This window comes from Callionymus lyra, chromosome 4 (genome assembly GCF_982586985.1).
Source record: "Callionymus lyra chromosome 4, fCalLyr1.hap1.1, whole genome shotgun sequence".
In the NCBI taxonomy this organism is placed as follows: domain Eukaryota; kingdom Metazoa; phylum Chordata; class Actinopteri; order Syngnathiformes; family Callionymidae; genus Callionymus; species Callionymus lyra.
Window position 1 is genome coordinate 4,253,387 of NC_141821.1, and position 27,500 is coordinate 4,280,886.

The 27,500-nt window shown below is 38.8% G+C and overlaps 1 protein-coding gene across 1 annotated transcript in view; it reads right to left on the reverse strand.

The window, feature by feature from the left end:
* Positions 1 to 3,343: 3,343 nt before the first annotated feature.
* The window catches only part of sh3tc1 (SH3 domain and tetratricopeptide repeats 1), a 24,770-nt gene continuing 613 nt past the window's right edge, over positions 3,344 to 27,500 (reverse strand). The window contains exons 2-19 of the mRNA XM_087788469.1: positions 26,632 to 26,703; positions 25,197 to 25,327; positions 19,671 to 19,776; positions 19,425 to 19,565; positions 14,792 to 14,990; positions 14,650 to 14,726; positions 12,912 to 13,107; positions 12,724 to 12,854; positions 12,604 to 12,633; positions 11,211 to 12,539; positions 9,924 to 10,064; positions 9,630 to 9,851; positions 9,383 to 9,563; positions 6,315 to 6,465; positions 6,126 to 6,248; positions 5,899 to 6,049; positions 4,573 to 4,769; positions 3,344 to 4,510 (exon numbers count right to left, since the gene is read on the reverse strand). Coding sequence (XP_087644595.1) covers positions 4,271 to 4,510; positions 4,573 to 4,769; positions 5,899 to 6,049; positions 6,126 to 6,248; positions 6,315 to 6,465; positions 9,383 to 9,563; positions 9,630 to 9,851; positions 9,924 to 10,064; positions 11,211 to 12,539; positions 12,604 to 12,633; positions 12,724 to 12,854; positions 12,912 to 13,107; positions 14,650 to 14,726; positions 14,792 to 14,990; positions 19,425 to 19,565; positions 19,671 to 19,776; positions 25,197 to 25,327; positions 26,632 to 26,703 — 3,818 coding nt within the window. The 3' untranslated portion in view covers positions 3,344 to 4,270. The remainder of the gene's footprint in view (positions 4,511 to 4,572; positions 4,770 to 5,898; positions 6,050 to 6,125; positions 6,249 to 6,314; positions 6,466 to 9,382; positions 9,564 to 9,629; positions 9,852 to 9,923; positions 10,065 to 11,210; positions 12,540 to 12,603; positions 12,634 to 12,723; positions 12,855 to 12,911; positions 13,108 to 14,649; positions 14,727 to 14,791; positions 14,991 to 19,424; positions 19,566 to 19,670; positions 19,777 to 25,196; positions 25,328 to 26,631; positions 26,704 to 27,500) is intronic.

Below are 27,500 nucleotides of genomic sequence, written 5' to 3' on the forward strand. Positions count from 1 at the left end.
TAGTTAAAGACCTTTATCGAAGACGTATAATCATAGTTTATTTATTTCTAACATAAATTCAATTTGGAGAAACATAATGTAGGAAACAAAACGTTTACTAATGACTTACCTCTGGGTGAAAACGCTTTCATTTAACTCTTAAAGTAGTTTAAGTAACTCGATTATATCACTAAACAACTGAAGAATGCTAGTATGTACACAATAGTGGAACATTAAAGGGGTAAAAGATAATCCTTAAATTACTCCTTAAACTCATTTTGAACATGTCGCTTAGAGGTCATGTATGTTCCATGGGTGACTACAGCGTAACATGTATTGTTTCAGAGAAATACGGTTAATTAAACAACAGCAATCGAGGTATAAAATGATGATTTAAGTAACACAAATATCTACCATATATTTCTCCAATAGGTTTGGAACAAGAGTGAAGGTTTTACGTTCTCTAGAAGCGAATAATAATAATTATCCATAATGGACCGTCTCTGTGCTACGAAAGTCTTTGGTGTCACCAAAGTAGAAGTAGATCATGGTAACCATGGTAACTAGACAACTGGTAGATTACAAAAACATACATTTATGGTGGTTTGTTTCAAGTGTCCACCTCAGGTTTGCATCAGCATGAGAGTCAAGTACTTTTTAAGCTGATAAAAATCCTCCATAAAAAGACTATAAATGACTGGTTGTTTTTGAGAAGAGCGGCTCGCCAGGAAAGTGTGGTCTGGAATCCAGCATCTGGAAATGATGACGGTGATGATGATGACCTCCCAATTGAGCCGGCGTGATAGTCGTAGCTTGAATAATTGTAGACCACCCTCGGGTACTGTACATTCAACCAGATACCAAGTTGTCAGACGGTCCAACCATTTTGTTTATGAAGTCTTTTGTGTGCACTGGAGGTGACCCATGTTGACCTCTTTTGACTTCCAGGACTCTGGCGTCATTTGCAGGGATTTCAAACAAGACTCAGGTGATCGAGCAGGTTTTTCGTAAATGACTTCACTTTACAGAAATGTAGATTAGCCTCGAGCAGGAGGCGCCGCCCACTCACTCACACTTGGGCCGGTTAAGCAACTGTAACAACCATCTGCAGATGTGATCTTTAAGTCCTGCTCCTCACACGGGTCCACGTCGGTAATCCTATCCCAGAACTCGCAGAGGTCATCCGGGCCGTGGAACGGGGTGGCGACGGAGACGTGTCGCCGAGCTTGTTTGTTTGGAGTAACTCGGCACTTGAGGAGACACAGGCCTCTCAGTTCAACGTGGTGCTTCTCGGAGGCGACGACGGGAAACAATAATATTTACGTACATAATAGGAACTTGACTCATCGGTGTCAGGAACTCAAGGTTTTAACTGAATATCCCGGGGGCCACATGCGGCCCTTTGACTGTATCTATGCGGCCCTCTTAATGTCACAGTATGATCGTGTACAAATGGTTCTTATGCATTAACAAATGTATTTTGTATTTATTATTAATTTACATTTCAACATAACGCTTATTTACTTTTTGTGTGTAATTTCTCGAGTATATATTAATCCCTCTAAAACATTTTTTTAAAGTTAGTTGAAGAAATGTTTTGAAAAAAACTCATCTATACAAGAAAACAGTTGCAGCTTATTTAGATTAATAAATGTCACGATCTAATGACGAATGTCCTTTTTTTTTAGGGATTTTTTTGTCTTTCTTTTTGCTTGACGGCCCCTAATTCACAGAATTGAATGTGGCCCTAGAATAATTATAATAAGAATTATAATTGCGCTCCCCTGCTCTGGTGGGTCAGAACTTTAGATCCAGGTCCTTGATCTTCAACGCTGGTGTTTCTGTATTCAGATGAGATTTGAATAAGAAAGAAAACAAATCCGTCACAGATAGAGATGACGATGTATGGAAGGATGAAGTAGAATCCGCTGAAGTGTTACTCAGAAGGACACAACATTTCAAGTTCAATTCTTGGAAGTCAACCTGTAGCTCAGTGATACGGGTCATGACAGAGGGTCAGTACAGGTGAAGTCCATGATGTCCGGGTTAATCGCTCTCAGCTGTGCCAATGAAAGTAAGGATAGGTTCGGGAAGTTCGTCTTTCATCGGCCACTGGGACTTCAAAGACTTCATTCATATCCTGTGACGCTTGTTGTTGACAGAATGTATCCGTCTGTAGATTAACTTCAGTCAAAAAAATTACTTAGCAGGACGTCAGCTGTGGAAAAAAAGTGACTTTATATGAGAAAAAAGGGTCAGTTTGCTGTAAGAACGTGCGTAAAACAAGTTTCTGTGCATACTTTTTAATAATAATAATATATTATTATACTTTTTAAACGTGATTTCTGCAAAACATAAGAGTACAAATCCTTTTTTTTTTTTTACAAACTTTTTTAAATGACGAGTACGAATCAAAGTTATGAACACGAATCACTTTCCTGTAAAATATGAGGTCACGGGGTCATTCAAGGGTCACGGGTGTTACTCATCGAACCAAGATTCAATGATCCAGTCAGAACATTCCTCATGTGCGACCAATACTTCTGAAATGGCGGAACAGCAAGCGAACCAAACTTAAGTAAATAAAGTGCATATGATGTATATATATATATATATATATATGTATATATATATATATATATATATATACTGTATATATATATACACACACATCTATAAGTTCCAAGATTGACAACATGGTCAAAACAAAAACAAAACAAGTGTCTTGCTTTATTTACCTGAGTTCGGTTCGCTTGCTGTTCCGCCATTTCAGAAATATGCGATGTATTGGTCGCACATGAGGAATGTTCTGACTGGATCATTGAATCTTGGTTCGATGAGTAACACCCGTGACCCTTGAATGACCCCGTGACCTCATAATTGACAGGAAAGTGATTCGTGTTCATAACTTTGATTCGTACTTTTTTAAAGTTTGTAAAAAGAGGATTTGTACTCGCATTTTTCGCAGAAAACACGCACACATTTGAAAAGTACGCACACAAACATAGAAGTACGCACACAAACTTGTTTTACGCACGCACACCTTTTAGAAACACCTTTAAAAATAGTTGCTCTATAATCTATTGCTTGAAATGTTATACTATTGAAACCTCACATCATTTTAAAACCGAGTGCGCCACCTACTGACCTCTAAAATATATGACACTCTTTCATGAAGCTTCATTAGTACCTCACTAATACTGCATTATTTCTCAGCATATGACTTCTGCGCTTCGGATAAATATCTCGCAGAAAGTTTTTTTTGTTTAACTGGAACCTTCGATTTAGATGATATAACTACATAAAAAAAAGAAAGATTAATCATTTTGAGCTTTTTGTAGATACAGCTGGTTCTTTCATTTCATATTTCACTCTTATCAGCAAAGAGAAGTCCGAGCGATGAATCAACCAACGCAAAGTCGTACAAACACAAAAATAATTGAAAACATATCTTGAGTCGACTCATAAAAGGATGAAAGTTCTCGTATTTCTCCAAATAATCCGGATCAAAAGGTCCTGAATCCCCAGGACGAGGAAAACAAAGATGACAGCCAGGCTTGTTCAGATGTTCCGATCGAGGTCGAACCGACGAGCAACAGACCTGGTTGTTCCTGCATATATTTTCATCGTCAACCAACGACTCTCATTGGAGAAATATGTAAAGTAATTTGAGCTCCTGAGAAAACTTCTCAGCTATGTATGACGACTTGATAACAAGAGTGATGACTCACAAGAGACAATAAATATAACTATTAAAGCCCCACTTTGTAAGATTGGGAACATTTGTTTCTGGCTCCCCTGGTGTTAGAACTGTGTAATTGCAATGTCTAAAAACTTGGCCAGCCCTGATCGACGTGTCTATTGTTGACAAACATACAGAAGGCTTATCGTTCCTTTAGGTGTTTGCACTTATTTAGAGATTATGGGAATGAATGCAATCACCGTCTGTTAAGTAGTTTGATGACCAAATAAGCTCTGAAATTGTGCAGGTGAAGAGCAACATTCAAATAAATCTAGAGGGAAGTTAGGAATTTTTAAAATGAAACATCACAGAAAATGTTCCATTTTACAGCTTTAATAATCCTTTGTTTCTTCCATTTGAAGTCAGAGTTTTGATCAACGCTAAATCTCAGTCGACACACTTCATCAATTTAGCATTAAAAACCTTAAAAAGAAAAGACAAGAAAACAAAATCCTGAACCTGACTTCAGTTCAGTTTTATACCAGCGTCCTTTTTTTTACTGCTCCGTCTCAACTCTTCAGCCTTGAAGCAACTCCAGACACGACTGGTTCATCTGGAGTCTTCTCTCCTGTGCACCTGGTCAGGTGAGATGTTGATCCTCTTCATGTTCAGCTCGGCCGCGAATCCTCTCGCCTTCTGGTAGAAGAAGAGCGAGAGTTCTCGGTCGATGAGGAAGTTGTGGTAGATGGTGGCGAGGCGGGTGCAGAGGACCAACTGAGACTTCTTGTTCCCCACGTCCATGGCCGCCGCCAGCGCCAGGTGATAGTAGCCGGCGGCGTCGAACGGGTCCTGGAGCAGAAGCAGAGCGAGATGAAGGCGACGCCGGACGCGTCTCCGTGTGACAGTCTCACCTTCAGGTCGTAGAAGATGATGTCTCCCAGCGTCTGGTACACTCTGGCGTAGTAGAGCGTCTCCTCGTCGAACTGCAGAGGCGACGGACAGAGAGTCAGAGCCTTCAGGAAGTGATGCTCGGCCAACTCGCACTGCTTCAGGCTGTGATACAAGGAGCCCAGGCGATGGTAGGCCACGCGCTCGTTCAGCCGGTCGCCTGCAACACACAGTTCAGAGGCTTTTACGCTACAATGTCATTTATATCTTAAGTCTTTTATGTTTGTTTATTTTTTTAGTTGTTTATTTATACAATTGTACACTTGTGACGAATAATTTTGAACTTTAATAAAATCATTTTCAACTATAATCAAACAATTTTCAACTGTAATCCAACAATTTTCAACTATAATCAAAAAATGTTCAACTATAATCAAACAATTTTCAACTGTAATTAAACAATTTTCAACTATAATCAAACAATTTTCAACTATAATCAAACAATTTTCAACTGTAATTAAACAATTTTCAACTATAATCAAACAATTTTCAACTATAATCAAACAATTTTCAACTATAATCAAACAATTTTCAACTATAATAAAACAATTTTCAACTGTAATCAAACAATTTTCAACTATAATCAAACAATTTTCAACTATAAACAAACAATTTTCAACTATAATCAAACAATTTTCAACTATAATCAAACAATTTTCAACTATAAACAAACAATTTTCAACTATAATCAAACAATTTTCAACTATAATCAAACAATTTTCAACTATAAACAAACAATTTTCAACTATAATCAAACAATTTTCAACTATAATCAAACAATTTTCAACTATAATCAAACAATTTTCAACTATAAACAAACAATTTTCAACTATAATCAAACAATTTTCAACTATAAACAAACAATTTTCAACTATAATCAAACAATTTTCAACTATAATCAAAAATTTTCAACTATAATCAAAAATTTTCAACTATAATCAAACAATTTTCAACTATAATCAAACAATTTTCAACTATAAACAAACAATTTTCAACTATAATCAAACAATTTTCAACTATAATCAAACAATTTTCAACTATAAACAAACAATTTTCAACTATAAACAAACAATTTTCAACTGTAATCAAACAATTTTCAACTATAATCAAACAATTTTCAACTATAAACAAACAATTTTCAACTGTAATCAAACAATTTTCAACTATAATCAAACAATTTTCAACTGTAACCAAACTATTTTCTTTTCAGGTTAGGCTCTTTATGTTCGTAGGTAGAAACGAGGCCAAAGTAATAAGTAACTGTTATAAGGGGGAAGCTCGGGTCGTACCCAGGGTGATGCTGATGTCCAGGGACGTCTGAGCGAACTCCAGAGCTTCTCCATCCAGGTGCAGATTGAGCAGAGCTTCGGTCAGTTTGTTGCACAGCCTCAGCTTGGTGTGAACGCAGCCGGTCTTCACGGCGATGGGAAGAGCTCTGTCCTGGAGACCAGGAGAGAAGAGTCCAAAGGTTTGAGTGACCCGGCAGGAAACACGAATCATCAGCAACAACTGTTACTCGGTAGAAGGTGACGGCCTTGTCCTGGTCCTTCTCACTGTTGAAGAAAATGTCTCCGGCCGCCTCCAGTATCTTCAGGATGAACCTGGTGTCTCCTGTGGTGAGAGCGACCTCCTGGGACGCCTGGAGACAGATCTTCAGCTCAGACCCGGCTGGCGATGGAATGTCGTGGAAGCACAGACTACAGACCTGCACGTAAAGCTCCACCAGCTCCGTCTGACCCAGCAGGTGGTAGATCTTTCCGGATTCCAACCAGCTGTAGGCCTCTTTCTCTTTACAGCCCAGATCTATGAAAATACCAAGACTGGTCTTTGTGTAGTCCAGAGCCGCCCGGAACGCCCTGGTGGGAGACAATAATGTGTCACCAAATGTTCGAGCATCAAATGTTACATTAATGTTTCAATGTTACATTTTCTCTATTCTTCTCAAGGACACGGACTATATTTACATGTTAATTATTATTACGTTTAATATCTCTTTGAAAAAACCTCATTTATGTTCGTCCCACATTGAAATATTCACTCTGAGCAACAACTTCAGTCAGATTTGTTCACCTGTGATGCAGGAAGGAGAGACTATTGTACTTTTGAACAATAACTAAATAAATCTTTATAATAAGTGTTTTTATTCCCCTTCAGTCCCGGTTCCTCTACTTCTGCAGTGTGTGCATGTTTAGAAATAATCTACTACTAGTGTTTATTGTTGTTGATATATTTATCATTATTTAATTATTAACTTGTATATTTTACATAATTGTTGTTGTTGTTTTATTATCAGTATTATTATATTCAGATCAGTTTTTATATTATTTTAAACATGTGTATTCGTCTCTTCTTATAACCCGTACGCAAGTTTACTTTTTCTTTTTAATAAAACTGTTTCAAACCAGGAGCCGAGGTCTCAGGCAGCAGGAAAGTTCCCACACAATTTGACACAATTTGTTTTTGGTGTTTTGGTAGTTTAGATGGTGACGCTTATCTGACCGACACGTTACAGAAAATCTGTTGAAAATAAAAATAAAAATAAAAAATATGTAAAAAAGTAAAGGAAACTCTTTTCTCTCATGCTATACTTGCTAGCTTAGCCTGCTAACGGTTCTAACTGCAGTCATTCTTCTAATAAATACAATAAATAATACTTATTGGCTGTTATGTTGAATTCATATATTGGAAATTAACACCTGGGTCAAAATCGTGACTGAATTATATATTCTTTTAATCATTTTATAAACTCTAAATTTAATTTTCCCCAAGTCTTGCTTTTTAAAACAGTTCTTCCATCATATTTTGGCTCTTCATCCTCCCTTTTGTCTTGATGGCCCCCCGGACCACAATACATTTGAATGCCCACCCATGCTTAAAGCATACCATCAATGTAAGTTCTACTCTGGCGCAGTAATGCCTGAGATCTAATATTCCACTCGTCTTCTCAGGATCATCCGAGGTCAGGATGACATTATGAACCGGTGGAGCAAAGAGGCCCATCTTTTCTTCTCTTCCCACAAACCTCTTCCAGATGTTTGAGGAACTTATTTTCAGACCAAACTAGTAGAGAAAGTCTAGATCTGACCCATGGTCCCTTCCAAGATATTCCTGGACGACCTTCTGAGCGAGGAATCAAATGTCCTTCAACATTCAACGTGTGTCGGTTTTTATGTTGAAGGTATTTCTCAGACGTTCTGCCCCAAACTGCACTGCAACACATTCTACAGTGAAAAAAGATAGAGCAGCTTCTCTTCTTGTGTTTTTTCAAGGCTGTGTCACAAATCCCTGAGTGCACTGGTTTATAGTACACATTTACAACAGATAGTATGTCTCAAATCAAACTCTGCTGCTACACACTAACAGGAAATGACGCTTCTTCTTCTACTACTATTTAACACCGATTGAAACCAGCTGCTGGAACTCTATCGCCGACACTTGACAACACTCCAATCGAAGTTATTCAGTTGTGTTTCATTGTGTTATTAATGTTGTTGTGTTGTTTTGTGGTAAAAATGACTGTTTTCTCGAGACCTTTATGTCAGTATCTGCTCTGAAGACGCGTCGTCAGTGACGTAGCTTCAGTTTAGCTTCAGTTTAGCTTCAGTTTAGCTTCAGTTTAGCTTCAGTTTAGCTTCTGTTTAGCTTCATCTACGTCACTAAGATGGCGGCTGTTGAGGGTGGAACGTGTCCATCGATCCACACTTAATTTTCTGGCCACTTAAGTGCACCAATTGAGTGTTCTTATTGCGCACTACATTTTCGCACACTGTTAATTGAGGTGCACTCAAAATACTAAGTGTAAGTGCACAAGTGCATGATTTTGGACACAGCCCAAGTGTTACTGTATAACACAATGCATTATGGGTATAAAAAAACCAAAAACAAACTTATTGTAACTTGAAATAGAATCCGATTACAATTATACTTTGACTGTTAGTGTGTTACTAGAACAAGAGATGTTTGTCTTTGTTGATGTAAGCAACAACAAAAAAATCTTAATCATGTTTTACTCAGAATATTTATCATGTAACTGCTTTCTAATGTTAGCAATGCTAGTTTAGTTAAGCTATCGATAGCGACCTGCGTTAGTTAAAAGAATACCTATAAATTTGACAGAAAAAAACAAGGAAAGAAAGTTACCAAGCAGCAATTTACCCAATTTTTATTTTTTTTACCGTACCATATGGCTGTAACGATACACTTAGCTCACGCTACGATATATTACGATACACTTACGTAATGTTCGTAAACGATTTTAGGGATCACTGAATTTTAGTGACTTCTTGTGATTGGTCCAATTTCTTTTGGTTCAATTTATGGAACTCAAATTCGAAATACATCCAAACAAAAGCTTTGAAAGCAGCTGGATTCTTGTGTATCCTCTCGTCCTTAGTCATCACTGAGATCTTGCGGTACTTCCTTGTTCCTTAAGCTTCGAAGACTGAAATGACTGTTGCCATCTAGTGGCCGGAAGTTCAATCATTACGCTGAATGAACGCTGTGAATATTTTCATGTTAATTGGACATTTTTTAAAAAAGGTTATTCTTTTATTTTTAACATACTATAAGATCTATGATGACAATTAAATATGAGTTTATTTATTCATTAATTTTTAATAGAAAATAGATACATTGCTGTTAAAAATCAATTTAGTAAGCTTAAAAAAATCTCCATATTTTTTTAATGTTTAAATGAATTTTTACTGGTATTTTCTTGAGATTCTAACATGAAATCCTTACAACCCATATACGTCGTCATAGCAACGGCCTCACCTCTCTGTGCCCAGCGTCAGGTAGAGTTTGCTAACCGTCTCCAGGGCTTCGGCTTCTTGTCTTCGGTCTTTGGTTCGCTGCAGCAGCTGGACCTGGTACCGGCTGTAGATGATGCACTTGGCCTGGTCTGGCCTCTCGAACCCGTACAGGCGACACAGATGCCTCGTGGCCCTGAGTTGACCTTGACCAAGAAGAAGAAAAAAAAAGGTCATTGATTTCTTCAGATAAAAACCAAGTAGAAGTTTACATTCTGAGAGGTCAGCGGCGATGGCCAACAGCAGCGCCCACTCGTAGCATCCCTTCCCAAGGTCAGGTTTCTGCTGCTTCACGTAGAGCTTCCCCAGCTCCAGGAGCACGAAGATGAAGTTCTCCACGTGGTGGTGCTGGTCCAGCTCAGAGAAGAGCTGCACCGACTCGCTCAGGTGTCGCTGAGCCAGACCTGTGGCTCCGGCCTTCAGGCACAGCATCCCTGCGAGGAGGGATCAGGACCCCCGTGAGCAGGACTTCAGCAGGTTTAGGTTCATCGGTTGCAGATCCATACCGAGGTTGGCCTGAGCCACAGCCCAGTTGGGCAGGTCCTCGTACTCCTGGCAGATGTCGATGGCTGCTTGGTAGCTCTCTGCTGCCCTCCTGAGGTCACCCATCCGTCGGAAGGCCACCCCGCACATGTTGAGGACGAGACCTGAGCAGACAGAAGACTTGAGTGACTCACAAGAAGATCCTCTGGCAGGTTTTTCAATTTTTCTTATTCAAAGAAAAATAACTTTTTTTTATTGTTTTTTCGTTTTTTTTAAAAATTATTATCATTTATTTATTTTTGCTCCTAATAGTTTATTTCGCCCTTTTTATGTTTCGTTGTTTGTTTTTCTGCTAATAATTGTTCAGTTATTTAGCACAAAATGGATAAAATAATTTGTACAAAGAACAAAAAAATCATTAGAGCAGAAACGGAAGAATAAATGGAGAAAAAAACTATTTGCTCGAAGATGCAAAAATAAGAAGCACAAAAAAGAGAAAAACAATTTGTACAATTCTTTTTGTGTTTTCAATCGAACTGTTTTATTCTCAATTCATTCTTCTTCTTCGCTTTTTCTGTTTATAGTGTCTTTGTTTTGCACTCTGATAATTCTTATTTTTTTGCGAATTATTTATCTTTTATAAACTCCAATTATTTTTCGTTTTTTTTGCTCCTAAATCTTTTTCGCTCTTGTTTTCTCTTATTCGGTTTTTATGCTAATAACAGTGTTTCGCTCTAAAATATTTAAAATTATTTTTCAGTTTTTCGCGCAAGTAATTTTTCTTTTATTCGCTCTAAAAATTATTATTTTTTCCCTCTTGAAAGTTGTTTTTTTCACCCTTATTTTTTCATGCTTATTCTTTTTCTTTTTTTTTTGACATTCATGGTTTTTCCGTCCCAACAATGGCTGAAAGCAGCTGAAAATTAGGAAATATCTTTGTGTAATATTAAAGAAAATATATGACATGCATTGTATTGAAAAGTAGAGAAATATGAACCTTCAGGGGGTTCTTCTCGTGACCCCTTAAGACGAGCAAAAGGAACTAAAACTCTCTGAAAATATCCTCAACATTGGACGTGTTTACATTTTCACGAGGGTCTTCTTGACCTGATCGAGTTTCCCTTAAAACCTTCACTGACAGATCATTAGTCCACGTGCTTTAAATAAAGATCTCAAAAGAAAGTGACTTTCGTCAGCAGTTTGAAGAACTAAATGTATTTTCTTTGGCGCGACCATTGAAATCATGAGACAGAACCTGATGCACGTCAACAGGACCACCATGTCACCTTCAAGAACCGGACTCTGCGTACCTTCCTGCTGGGAGGTGCAGTGCTCCGGCATGATGTCCAAGATGGACTCCAGGATCTCCAGAGCATCTTCCGGCTGCTGGTTGTCGACGTGAAGCCAGGCCAGCCAGACCAGGGTGTTCTTCCGGTCCTTGAGCGAGACCTGCAGCTGCTGCAGCGGCGGGCTGTTGTTGATGAGCGAGTGCATGTGGTAGATGGCGTTTCCGACCATCCCGTGATCCGCCAGCAGACGACTCAGACACGTGGTGAGGTGGTAGTTCAGCAGGTGGAGCGAGTCAGCGTCGCCCTCGGAGAGTCTGGAGACGAGAAGACACCGGTGCAGGAAGGGAGCCATGTGAGTCGGCAGAGAAGCCTCCTGGGCGGTGACACCGTGCAGTTCTTTGGCCTCGTCCAAGACCAGCAGCAGTCCCTCCAGGCTGTGCCTCAGCTCAGAGGTCGGCTCCCTTGAAGCTCGCCGAGCTGAGCTGACACTGAGGTGCGGGAGGCGGAGGTCACGGTAGAGCTTCCCCAGAGTCAGGTACCCGTGACTGGTCGAGACGCTCCACGTCTCTGAAGGACAAAGAAGAAGAAGCCTCTCGAAGTAGGAGATGGCCTGAGCCTCCTCCGAGCGCTTCCAGTGATGCTGGGCCAGAAGATAACAACCACGGGCTTCGGCCGCGACGTTCTCACACAGGATGGCTTTCTTGAGGACCAACTTGAGCGCCAAGTTATCCTGGATGCAGTCCAGGCAGCACGGGAACGCCATCAGCAGAGCAGCGAGTCGCTCGGACACGTAGAAAAAACGCTCAGTGTTTTTCTGCAACAGATATATCACGCTCAGGCTGGAGTAGATGCTGGCCAAGAGCCGGAAGTCCAGGAAGCCCTCGTGCGGCAGACTGAGAGCCTCCTCGAAGTAGACCCTGGCCTGGCTGAACTTGGTCCTCCCGGCGCAGAGCTTCGCCAACAGGAAACACAATCGAGTTTGCGACCAAAGCAGGCGCTTCTTCCGAGCAGTTTCTCGGGCAGCGGCTAAAAATCCGATCAGCTCGTCCTGATCAGAATGACCTCTGAAGGTCGAGGAGGTGATGCCCTCAGAGCTCAGTCCGTACAGGTCCCCGAATTCTGCTTTGAACCGGCGTCCGTCCAGAAAGGAGAGGAGTTGAAGGCAGCTCTCGGTGACGCCTCCTTCCTCGAGCGGGTCGATGGTGAAGCACGGAGGCTCTCGACGGTCATCTGTGTCTGGAGTCTTCTGCTGAGATGTTCTGCTGCTCACGGGAGAGTCTTCAGATGAATCGTCCAGAATCTTCTGGATATTCCTCTTCAGGTCCGACGGAATGTTCTCACTGTTAACATCTGAAAGAACCACAAAGACTCATGTTCTGTTCGACTGATGAAGACAGATTGATGAAGAACTCACCTGACCTTGATCCTCTGGAGCTGAGGATATCTGGTTATAAAGGAAATATCATCACACGCTTGAAGACTTGAAGGACATTCTTTGGATTGGACCATAAAAAGGTTGGTTGATGTGTCTCACCCAGTTTGTATTTCTGTCCCGTGTCGTCGTGCGACCGGTTCTTCAGCACGACGATGGTCTCATCGACGACATCGTTCATCTCCGGCGTTGAAAACATCCCTTCCTCCCCTTCCAGGAGAACATCCTCCGCCCTGGAAGTGAGGAACCACTCTTACATCCGGCTTGTTGACCACGTAAAAGAATCGTACTCGTAGACGTCGTCGCTGGTTTTGACCGCGTCTGTCCCGAGCAGACCCACTTCACCGGTCGCCTCGTTCCGTCCCACGAACCAGTCCAAGCACGACACCAGGAACCCAACGATGAAGATCCGATCCCCGGCCGAGACTTTCAGTTCCTCGGGCCCTTCAGGGTCGTAGCTAGCCATCGCTACACAGGTTCCTCTGGCTGGAGGAGAGACAGAAATACAAGAGTTTATTTATCCTTCTGAACACAATTTGGGGAATTTACCGCTCGGTTTCGTTACGCTACGATGACTCGACGACTCGCCTTCGTTTCTATCTGCGTAGAGACGCTGAACTGACAGATAGACACGCCTCTTGTTGCTTCTGATTGGTTCATATTGCGAGGTGGCTTCAGTGATTGGCTAGATTTACGCAAAAAATTACTAGTTTATTATCATTAAAAAAATGAAGATATAGGTAGATAGAACTTTATTGATCCCTCTAGAGATCTTCTTCGGGAAATTGTTTCTCCAAACAGCACACAGCAACACAGGCGGTAGATTCATAAAAAATAAAATAAGAACAAATATAGTATTCAAAGTTAAATTGCGGCCAAAATAAATATTGTCTTTATCTTTTGAGGCTCAATTTATCAGAATTATCTCTGTTTTCAGAGTAATCTCTGTGTTTTTTTTTGGAGTTTGAGTCAAATCTGTATGTCGTGGCAAACATTTTCTTATTATTATAAGTTATATATACTGTTATTTTTGTAATTTGGCAAAAAACAAGTCTATACATCTTTATGCTTGTTTGTAGCAGAAGCTAAAAGGCTAACATGAGACTCAGACAGAAGGCACTCTGGGTAAATATCCTAGTAGACAGTCGGAGCTCGCAGTCGCTATATTGATGTACTTTTCTGTCCAAAAATAAAAAGGAACGGATTCATCCAAATAAATTCCTAACCCTAAGTCGACATGAGGGTGAGTAGATAATGAGTAGAGTTTGGGTGAACAATCACTTTCAACACTAACGTTCTTATAGGTCAGGGTGTGCAATTATTTATATATTTCCTCAGGGGCCACGTTATATATACAGTATATTTCTGTTACAAGGGGCCGTCCAGCCAAAATAAGGAAGAGACAAATAAAGAATTGTTTATGATGGAAAGATTTTAAGATTAATAAGTAAAAGTACATTTGAAAATAAGATTAGTTCTTGATTTGATTGTGAATAATTTTATTTTATGATTCTAAAAACATAACAATTTCATATATTTTACCATTTAAATTTAAATAAATCAAATGCTAAAAAAGTGTTGTTATGCCATCCTTTTGTTTTATTGTTTTTTTTATTGATAATATATAATATTATTTTATATGCTTTTTATTAAAACATATTATGTAAAAACACTACGAAAAGTATAAAACAAAAACATATAAAAAAAGGTTAAATTAAAGGCAAAAAAGAGGAGAAAAAATACATTCAAACAATAACCTTTACGTACAAAACTGCATGATAAAGAAATGACATTAAGACCAGCAGTAAATCAATTGTTTATACATTTGATTTAAAAATATCATATAAAAGGACTACAAGGATGTTCAAACAAAGATCTTCAGGAAAGTATATGTAGGTTGAAATAATGTTGTGTAAGAAACTCGTAAACCTGCGGGAGGATGAGGCAGGAGAGTAAAAGTCAACGATTGTATCTCATAAAAGTGTTGAAGGAGGTCAAACATGGCTGACATGTGTCACATGTTCTCACCCAACTGAAGAGGGAACTGACAGGAAGGCTTTCCGTCGCCCACCAGGATGCCCTCGGGGCAGGATTTAAGGAAGGATCTGGAGGTGGGATGAAAAGAGGACTTTCGGTCGCGGACCAACAGTGGACCGAGGACGCGGCTCACTGGTGAAAGGGAAGGATGGGTTCCAGGGCAGGTTTGGGGGACGTCCCCCGAGACCCGTCGGCCAGGCACAGCACGGTCCAACCCGAGCCCAGGAAGGGAGGCTCAAACTGGGCTATCTCTCCCTGCTCCAGGTACAGGTCTCCTCCAGAGGTGGAGCTGTCGAACATCTGGTTGGACGTGCAGCGAGCAAACAACGAACCTTGTGGGAGAAAAGAAGAAGAAAAACACCTCAGAGAGGTCGAAGGTCGTCTTGGTTCAAATGTTCTAATTCATTACAAACACATTCCTATGATATCATTATAGTTGTATGAGGTTTTATAGATAATTTATGATGGTTTACCATCATTTACGTCAACTTATTAAAAGCTAATTGAGTTTTTGTACAACGTGATAGTATTTGAATGTATTTTCAGAATCTAATACTACCTTATTTGGACGTACATTATACTTACAAACATCCAATTGAGTTGATTTGAAGATTCTGTCTAAATTTGATATAGTTATTTGTTATTTAATTGTAATTAAGCAAACACTGTATTTTGTTGATTTGAACGTTGTTAAGAATGTAATACGAGATTATCTGTAATTTAATTGTAATAACATTTAAAACCTAATGCAGTGGATTTATAAAATTAATAATTCAGAATTAAATATGTAAGTTGTTATTACATGGTAATTGCATTAAACAACGTATTTAGTTGATATGAACATCTTTACAGAATGTTATGACATTAATTGTAATTCAAATGTAATAACATTTAAAACCTAATGCAGTGGATTTATAAAAATAATTATTCAGAATTAAATATGCAAGTTGTTATTAGATGGTAATTACGTTAAACAACGTATTTAGTTGATATGAACATCATTACAGAATGTTATGACGTTAATTGTAATTCAAATGTAATAACATTTAACACCAAATCAATGGATTATAGCATTTTTAAAAATTAAATATGTAAGTTGTTATTACATGGTAATTACATTAAACAATGTTGATATGAACATCTTTTCAGAATGTGATATGACGTTAAAATAAACATAACATAAATAACATTGTAATAACATTTAACACCCAATTCAGTGTTTTTTTTGTGTTTTTTTCAGTATTTGTTATTACATTGTAATAACATTTAACATCATATTCAGTTGAATTAAAAAACCTTCACAGAATGCCATGTGATGATATTTGTAATTACATTTTATACGGTATTAAGTTTGAACATCTGTATATAATGTCATCATATTTTTTTTATTATTCGTTAACACTTCGTAAATAAATCATTTAAACATGTATTTGTTTGATTTCAACATCTTTACAGAAAGTTCTACTAACATATGACAGTTTGGCCATTTTTCTTAAAACCTTCAACACATCATCACACCGTGAAGCGTGTCATAGCTTGTGTTATAACATGATCATAAACGGTCACGACACATCATCTGTAAAATGCATCATAATGTGTCAAGAAAGTTCCTGAAATGTTCCACGAGAGCTTCAGAGAAAGAACAACATCATCAATGAGTCCAAACATGTCGAAGGTTCATTTCCTGTCGTTTTTCTTCCCGTCTTCCAGTTTCCTGTTTGACTTTAAACCTGCAGCCGTGAACATGTTCGACTCTTCTTTGGATTTTTGTGACAGAAACAAAAAGTCTGTCTCATGATGTTTTTGTCGAAAACTCGATGTTGGATGAAAAGACAGGAAATCATTTTGAAAAGATTCTGACAGGAAATCAATTTGTGGTGGAATCGGAGAGAAAATATTGTGAGAAATAAAGACAATAAAATATTATTATTGTTTAGAGGAAGAACATTCATTCAGAAGCAAACGTTAAACTGATATAAAAAGGAACAACTTTGAAAGAATAAATCACATTTAATGAATCAGTCATTTTCAGTGGGTTCATTATTTTATCGTGTTTTTTTACTTTTCCTTTTTTTCTGTTTGTTTGTTGCGTGAATCCAATAATACTTTTTTTTATAAATGTGTTAACTTACATCACTTATTATAGACATAAAAATGACTTACTTACTTAGATGATGTTTGATTAAGTATTTCGACAAGAGAACCCCTGCTGGTGGAAACTAAACGTTGCAGGTCCTTTAAAAACAATAAATAACTTGTATTTTTTTAAAGTATAAATCAATCTTTTCATCTGCAACCATCATGAATTTAAATGGGTAGAAAAAGAAAAAGGAAGTCGATGCCTTTAAATAATAAAAAGTATAGATTAGATGAATATTGGTAGTATTTATAGTTGCTAATGGTACATATGAAGTTAATATAACTAGCTAAAGTACAAATATATTTGAAATTAAAAATGCAAAGGCTGTGAAATCTAGTTTTAAATGTGTATATTGTCGCTTTAACATGTTTGCTCTTAAAATAATACTATAAAACAAAATGTTTATCCTCAATACTATCACTAGTTCAACCCTTAATATATTTTCCTCAAGATTGACATCTTTTTACTCGTAGTGCTTTTATATGATATTTCTAAATAAAATGTATATACATTTAAATCCTAATGATGCATTTTTGTACGTAGATATACAGATCTTTTTACTCCTCTTTTATTTGTCCTTTTTATGTTTGTTTTTTTATACTTTTCATTGTGTTTTTTTTATATTTTATAAATAATAATAAATTGAGTTAAATTAAAGTATGACATAATAGCACTCGTTTTACATGTAAGTATTTTTTATTTAAAAGGTAAAATATATGAAATATGCAATGTTTTCAGAACCTTAAAGTACAATGAATTATAATGAAATTATATACAATTAAATTACTAGGCTTTTTTTCAAATGTTCTTTTATTTATTTATCATTTTCCCATCATATAAAATTCTTCATTTCTTTCTTCCTTCTTTTGGCTTGAGGTCCCTTGTAACAGGTACATAATGTGGCCCCCGAGGAAATATAATGTGCTGTGTCTCAAATTGCATACTTGCGTACTCAAAGTTAGTATTTTTAGTGCATAAGTGCGTCTCAATTCTTAGTATGTAAATGTAGTGCTCCATACACACTAAATTGTAACTAAAACGCCCACAAAACTGAGTATGGATCGATGGACACTATCCACCCTAAACAGCCGCCATCTTAGTGACGTTGTAAATGGAAGTTACGTCATATATATATATATATATATATATATATATATATATTCATATACTTACAGTTGTATTTTCAGCAGCAGTAGTAGGATGAAACGTCTTCACTGCTGATACCAACTTAAATATTTCGCCAACATTTCGATTCTCATGTTTTTTCTTTATTTCTTTTTCCAAACTTGCAAACGTGCTGCCAGCAGGTGTCGCTAGTGTTCAAACAGCTGGTTGCAACCATCGTTAAATAGTAGTAGAAGAAGAAGCTGTCGCGTCATTTCCTGTTAGTGTGTAGCAGCAGAGTTTGATTTGAGACATACTATCTGTGGAGAATTAGTTACTAGTTAGTATGTACACTATCCTGATGCATACTAACTTCTAGTATACTAAGAGAAGTATGTGATTTGAGACATACTATCTGTGGAGGATTAGTTACTAGTTAGTACGTACACTATCCTGATGCATACTAACTTCTAGTATACTAAGAGAAGTATGCGATTTGAGACATACTATCTGTGGAGGATTAGTTACTAGTTAGTACGTACACTATCCTGATGATACTAACTTCTAGTATACTAAGAGAAGAATGCGATTTGAGACATACTATCTGTGGAGGATTAGTTACTAGTTAGTACGTACACTATCCTGATGATACTAACTTCTAGTATACTAAGAGAAGTATGTGATTTGAGACATACTATCTGTGGAGGATTAGTTACTAGTTAGTACGTACACTATCCTGATGATACTAACTTCTAGTATACTAAGAGAAGTATGTGATTTGAGACATACTATCTGTGGAGGATTAGTTACTAGTTAGTACGTACACTATCCTGATGATACTAACTTCTAGTATACTAAGAGAAATATGTGATTTGAGACATACTATCTGTGGAGGATTAGTTACTAGTTAGTACGTACACTATCCTGATGATACTAACTTCTAGTATACTAAGAGAAGTATGCAATTTGAGACATACTATCTGTGGAGGATTAGTTACTAGTTAGTACGTACACTATCCTGATGATACTAACTTCTAGTATACTAAGAGAAGTATGAGATTTGAGACATACTATCTGTGGAGGATTAGTTACTAGTTAGTACGTACACTATCCTGATGATACTAACTTCTAGTATACTAAGAGAAGTATGAGATTTGAGACATACTATCTGTGGAGGATTAGTTACTAGTTAGTACGTACACTATCCTGATGATACTAACTTCTAGTATACTAAGAGAAGTATGAGATTTGAGACATACTATCTGTGGAGGATTAGTTACTAGTTAGTACATACACTATCATGATGCATACTAACTTCTAGTATACTAAGAGAAGTATGCGATTTGAGACACAGCAATGGTCCACCCCTGTGTTAATGGCTAAAACTAAAATCATCAAAGTCCAGACATGGATTGACTGGAGATCATTGGAGTCCTAGAAGATCGGGTTCACTTCTGAGGGACCGGAGTGAACCCAGCTGACCCAGGAGACCTTGAGGTGTGTTGTCCACGCAGTCACTCACCCTCCTGCATGAGGATGCTCTTGTAGAGAAGGTTCATCCTGCTCTCGTCCAAAGACACCTCCAGCTCCACCTCTTTCTCCATCGAGACGAGCCAGAACTTCTGGTCGAACAGCAGGTTCTCCAAACAGTTTCCCAGAAACCCTAGGAGGGTTCACAGGAGAGAGTTTCTGCTCCTGAAGTATAACATGTCGTCACGGTCGTTCTCGATGGTTCTGACTTGTTCCTTGATCTCGAACCCGAACCCACCGTGAGCGTAGTAGGTCGTGAACTTCCAAACTTCCTGGAAGGTTTTGAACGTGACGAAGATGACTTTGTCTTCACTGTCCACGGAGACCAGGTGAGAAGACGTTTCCTGTCGGGAGCGAAGAGACCACGTCAATACATCATGATACTGATGACTGAGGACGAGAGGATACAGTGACTCCAGCAGCTTTTAAAGCTGATGTTTGGACATATTTTGGTTTGAAAACAAATTAAAGCAGTTACGACTTCATCAAGAGTCATGTGGTCTGTAAATACTACAACACCAGAGTCAAGTACTGGACAATACTACACATATATACTTGTTACTACAGTACCACAACTCCGGAGTCTAGTACTGGACAATACAACACATATATACTTGTTACTACAGTACCACAACACCAGAGTCTAGTACTGGACAATACTACACATATATACTTGTTACTACAGTACCACAACACCAGAGTCAAGTACTGGACAATACTACACATATATACTTGTTACTACAGTACCACAACACCAGAGTCAAGTACTGGACAATACTACACATATATACTTGTTACTACAGTACCACAACACCAGAGTCTAGTACTGGACAATACTACACATATATACTTGTTACTACAGTATCACTACACCAGAGTCAAGTACTGGACAATACTACACATATATACTTGTTACTACAGTATTACAACACCAGAGTCAAGTACTGGACAATACTACACATATATACTTGTTACTACACTATCATAACACTAGAGTCAAGTACTGGACAATACTACACATATATACTTGTTACTACAGTATTACAACACCAGAGTCAAGTACTGGACAATACTACACATATATACTTGTTACTACAGTACCACAACACCAGAGTCTAGTACTGGACAATACAACACATATATACTTGTTACTACAGTACCACAACACCAGAGTCTAGTACTCACCTCCAAGCCACCTTTCTCCACCCCAACAAGCCCTACTGCCTCAGCTGCCCAACCCCCCACAGCCACCTCTCTCTGTTACATCGGAACAGGTGAGGAGAGAATTAAGGCGACTGAAGATCAGGAAAGCTGCTGGACCAGATGGACTCAGCCCCAGACTGCTCAGGGATTGTGCTGATCAACTTTGTGAGTTGGTCACACACATCTTCAACCTGAGCCTCAAACTGGAGAAGGTCCCGGTCCAGTGGAAGACCTCCTGTGTGGTTCCGGTTCCCAAGGCGGTACATGCGAAGAAGCCGAGCCACTTCAGACCAGTCGCCCTGACCTCCCATCTGATGAAGACCTTGGAGAGGCTGGTACTCCGCGAGCTACGCACGACGGTGAGCTCTGCGTTGGATCCGCTGCAGTTCGCCTACAGGCCAAAGATGGGGGTGGACGACGCCGTCATCTACCTGCAGCACCGGGCACTGACTCACCTGGAAGCCGCCGGTAGCACTGTGAGAGTCATGTTTTTTGACTTCTCAAGTGCTTTCAACACCATCCAGCCGGCGCTGCTAAGGAAGAAGATGGAGGACGCAGGAGTTGGGACACAGCTGGCAGCATGGACGATGGACTACCTCACCAACAGGCCGCAGTATGTGAGGCTGCAGGACTGCAGGTCTGAGGTGACCATCTGCAGCACCGGGGTGCCTCAAGGGACAGTGCTGTCACCTTTCCTTTTTTCCCTCTACACGGCGGACTTTACCTATGACTCCAGCAGCTGTCACCTCCAGAAGTTCTCTGACGACTCGGCCATTGTGGGCTGCGTGTCTGGGGGGGGCGAGCTGGAGTACAGGTCAGTCATCAAGGACTTTGTTGACTGGTGTGAGAGCAACTACCTTTGCTTAAACACCGGGAAGACAAGGGAGATGGTGATTGACTTCAGGAAAAAGTCCCCACCACATCAACCGGTGAGCATCCAGGGCTCGGACATTGAGCTAGTGGACAGCTTCAAATACCTGGGTGTTCACCTCAACAATAAACTGAACTGGTCCACACACATCAACGCCGTGTACAAGAAGGGCCGAAGTCGCCTCCACCTCCTGGGGAGACTGAGGTCCTTCGGAGTGTGCAGACCACTTTTAAGGACCTTTTATGACTCTGTGGTAGCCTCTGCTATCCACTACGCTGTGGTCTGCTGGGGAGCAGGCAGCACGGACCGGGACAGGAAGAGACTGAACAGGCTGGTCACGAGGGCCGGCTCTGTCCTGGGCCGCTCGCTGGACTCGGTGGAGGAGGTGGGAGAGAGGAGGACACTCTCCAGACTCTCCTCCATCAGGGACAACGCTCTCCACCCACTGCACCTGACCGTGGAGGAGCTGGCCAGCTCCTTCAGTGGCAGGCTCAGGCACCCCCAGTGTAGGACGGAGCGTTATAGAAGGTCCTTCATCCCAACTGGTGTCAGGATATTTAACTCTCTACTTTAAATATCCTGATGCTAATCCGTAGCGTGGTTTTCTTCTTGTGTGCTTTTTATTTTATTTTTTCCGTTTTTATTTCTATTTTATTTTATTTTTTATTCTATTTTATTTTGTTAATAGTGTCAATTTCTAATTTTGTAAATAATTTGTATATTTTTAAGATCGTTTTTATTTTATTTTGTATTATCTCTTGTAGTATTTCTTTCTCCTTGCACTTTATTTTCTTCCAACTGCGCTGTTGTGAAAGTGTGTTTCCCCTCTGGGGATGAATAAAGCCTTTCTATTCTATTCTATTCTATTCTACTGGACAATACTACACATATATACTTGTTACTACAGTACCACAACACCAGAGTCAAGTACTGGACAATACTACACATATATCCTTGTTACTACACTATCATAACACTAGAGTCAAGTACTGGACAATACTACACATATATACTTGTTACTACAGTATTACAACACCAGAGTCAAGTACTGGACAATACTACACATATATACTTGTTACTACAGTACCACAACACCAGAGTCTAGTACTGGACAATACAACACATATATACATGTTACTACAGTACCACAACACCAGAGTCTAGTACTGGACAATACTACACATATATACGTGTTACTACAGTACCACAACACCAGAGTCAAGTACTGGACAATACTACACATATATACTTGTTACTACAGTACCACAACACCAGAGTCAAGTACTGGACAATACTACACATATATACTTGTTACTACAGTACCACAACACCAGAGTCTAGTACTGGACAATACTACACATATATATACTTGTTACTACAGTATCACTACACCAGAGTCAAGTACTGGACAATACTACACATATATACTTGTTACTACAGTATCACAACACCAGAGTCAAGTACTGGACAATACTACACATATATACTTGTTACTACAGTATCACAACACCAGAGTCAAGTACTGGACAATACTACACATATATACTTGTTACTACAGTATTACAACACCAGAGTCAAGTACTGGACAATACTACACAAATATCCTTGTTACTACACTATCACAACACCAGAGTCAAGTACTGGACAATACTACACATATATACTTGTTACTACACTATCACAACACCAGAGTCAAGTACAGGACACTACTTCACATATATCCTTGTTACTACACTATCACAACACCAGAGTCAAGTACTGGACAATACTACACATATATACTTGTTACTACAGTACCACAACACTAGAGTCAAGTACTGGACAATACTACACATATATACTTGTTACTACAGTATTACAACACCAGAGTCAAGTACTGGACAATACTACACATATATACTTGTTACTACAGTACCACAACACCAGAGTCTAGTACTGGACAATACAACACATATATACTTGTTACTACAGTACCACAACACCAAAGTCTAGTACTGGACAATACTACACATATATACTTGTTACTACAGTACCACAACACCAGAGTCAAGTACTGGACAATACTACACATATATACTTGTTACTACAGTACCACAACACCAGAGTCAAGTACTGGACAATATTACACATATATACTTGTTACTACAGTACCACAACACCAGAGTCTAGTACTGGACAATACTACACATATATACTTGTTACTACAGTATCACTACACCAGAGTCAAGTACTGGACAATACTACACATATATACTTGTTACTACAGTATCACAACACCAGAGTCAAGTACTGGACAAGACTACACATATATACTTGTTACTACAGTATCACAACACCAGAGTCAAGTACTGGACAATACTACACATATATACTTGTTACTACACTATCACAACACCAGAGTCAAGTACAGGACAATACTACACATATATCCTTGTTACTACACTATCACAACACCAGAGTCAAGTACTGGACAATACTACACATATATACTTGTTACTACACTATCACAACACCAGAGTCAAGTACAGGACACTACTACACATATATCCTTGTTACTACACTATCACAACACCAGAGTCAAGTACTGGACAATACTACAAATATATACTTGTTACTACAGTACCACAACACCAGAGTCTAGTACTGGACAATACTACACAAATATACTTGTTACTACAGTATCACAACACCAGAGTCAAGTACCGGACAATACTACACATATATACTTGTTACTACACTATCACAACACTAGAGTCAAGTACTGGACAATACTACACATATATCCTTGTTACTACACTATCACAACACCAGAGTCAAGTACTGGTCAATACTACACATATATACTTGTTACTACACTATCACAACACCAGAGTCAAGTACAGGACAATACTACACATATCCTTGTTACTACACTATCACAACACCAGAGTCAAGTACTGGACAATACTACACATATATACTTGTTACTATAGTACCACAACACCAGAGTCTAGTACTGGACAATACTACACATATATACTTGCTACTACAGTATCACAACACCAGAGTCAAGTACTGGACAATACTACACATATATACTTGTTACTATAGTATCACAACACCAGAGTCAAGTACTGGACAATACTACACATATATACTTGTTACTACAGTATCACAACACCAGAGTCAAGTACTGGACAATACTACACATATATACTTGTTACTACAGTATTACAACACCAGAGTCAAGTACTGGACAATACTACACATATATCCTTGTTACTACACTATCACAACACTAGAGTCAAGTACTGGACAATACTACACATATATCCTTGTTACTACACTATCACAACACTAGAGTCAAGTACAGGACAATACTACACATATATCCTTGTTACTACACTATCACAACACCAGAGTCAAGTACTGGACAATACTACACATATATCCTTGTTACTACACTATCACAACACCAGAGTCAAGTACTGGACAATACTACAAATATATACTTGTTACTACACTATCACAACACCGGAGTCAAGTACTCCACCATAATCAACAAATATACTTGTTACTACAGTATCACAACATATCGTTGACCCTGTACTATGATACTGGGGGCCAAAGTTCTCGTCGCATCTTCTTGGGTCTTTGTGTGCATGTTTTTGTGTATGTGTGTGTGTGAAGAGGGTTGTGTGTAACATTTACCATGAACAGTGTGTTGACCTCAGTGCTGTCCGTCTGCAGAGCTCTCAGCTTCTCCCTCAACATTTCCTGCATCTGCTCGTCTGCAGGAAGTCCATCTGGACCCGTGACCATGTCCAGCAGCAGAGGCAGAGCTGAGGGACACACACTGTCAGAACCACACACACTGTCAGAACCACACACACTGTCAGAACCACACACACTGTCAGAACCACACACACTGTCAGAACCACACACACTGTCAGAACTACACACACTGTCAGAACCACACACACTGTCAGAACTACACACACTGTCAGAACCACACACACTCAGAACCACACACACTCAGAACCACACGTTCACCTCGACAACACAACGATTTGAACGACCGGACCAGACAACACTTGGGTCTAAACATGGAGCACACAAGTGTCTTTCTCTTGTCGTGTTTTTTCTAAATAACCTTTGTGTTATTTCAGGGTCAAAATGACCCGAAGGCCTGAAAACAAATGTTTTTGTGGTATCCCTTGTGTTGTCTCTGGGTCAAGGTGACCGAAAGCCTGAAAACAAATGTGTTTGTGGTATCCCTTGTGTTTTCTCTGGGTCAAGGTGACCCGAAAGCCTGAAAACAAATGTGTTTGTGGTATCCCTTGTGTTGTCTCTGGGTCAAGGTGACCCGAAAGCCTGAAAACAAATGTGTTTGTGGTATCCCTTGTGTTGTCTCTGGGTCAAGGTGACCCGAAGGCCCTGAAAAAAATGTGTTTGTGGTATCCCTTGTGTTGTCTCTGGGTCAAGGTGACCCGAAGGCCTGAAAACAAATGTATTTGTTGTATCCCTTGTGTTTTCTCTGGGTCAAGGTAAACGACCTCCACCACTGCATATGTATTTATGCAAGCCGTGGAGGTAGTTCATCTTCAGGGACAACCCAAGGGATACCACAAACACATTTGTTTTCAGGGCCTTCGGGTCACCTTGACCCAGAGAAAACACAAGGGATACAACAAACACATTTGAGTTAAATATTTTAAGAGAATAAACCCCTGATAATGTATGCTAATTAATATATAATATATGTATAATATATATACATATACTTGTTCAATAAAGTTTTATCAGAGGGTGAACCATGTTTGCAGAGTAAAAGAAGCACATTTTCACATTATTTTTACCTTTAAATCACATGAAAAACAAATTTATGACACACAAGGTTTGGAAAATGTTTAAATGTAATAAAATAACTTCCTTTCCATATATTTAATGAAAACATGTTCCTCAGTAGAATATAATCCTGGCACCATAAACAAGAGTAACTGTTTTAGTTTTACTAGTTTTAATTGTACCGAACGAACACCCAGAAGGTTCTTCCTCTGGCACAAATACAGAGTGTGCGTCTTTGTATCAATGTGTTATCAATATTGTCGATCAAGTGGTTCAAAGGTGAAGGTTCTGGGGGTACCTGTGGGGGGGCTCTCCTCGCAGGTGGACACACTTCTGTTGAGACTCGCAGAGTCTCTGGAGAAACTCCTCACTGTGAGAACAGATGGATTAAAACAGCATTAAATGATCGACTGTGAGATTTCATCGTTTGTTTGTGTAACGGTTTAAGAAAAAACATAAGATTAAAGTTATTGTACATTTTTTTAAATACGTTATTATTATTAAAATGTTAATAATGACTATTAAGGTAATATAAGGTTTTGTTTGTGTGAAATTTTCCTTTTTTTTGTATTCTCTAACATTTTTAAATGATTTTAACATAGAGCAAGGATGAGAAAATGAATCAAACATTGATTTAAAAATGAATAAATAATAATAATAAATTAAATTAATCTTCAAAGAAAACTGAAGTTTTTTGTTAAAATGTTTAAAGTCATAAAATCACTCACTTGACAAACTACACTGTCATGAGTGAACAGAGAAGCAGATGAAGCACGAATGCTCCTCCCATGATGCAACACTAATAGACTCAGGGATCGATCTATCTATTTATCTATGTATCTATAAATACAAACAAATATTACTCTGTCAGGGTAGAATTAAATGCAAGTGCAAATGTATCAAAAATGGAATTAATAGAAAATGTTACAAATAATAATGACTTACTTAATTATATATATATATATAAAAATAACGACTTACTAACACCAACATAAACAGGATGCATTGAGACTCAGAGACTATGTCGCAATCACATACTTCCTGTTAAAGACAGTTTAGAACATTTCATTTTTATTTTCAGCTTCGATTGTTCAAAGACTCTTTCGTGATGGATCTTGTCGACCTTCACTCCATGAGGATCATTTAATAACCAGAGCTAGATGAAGC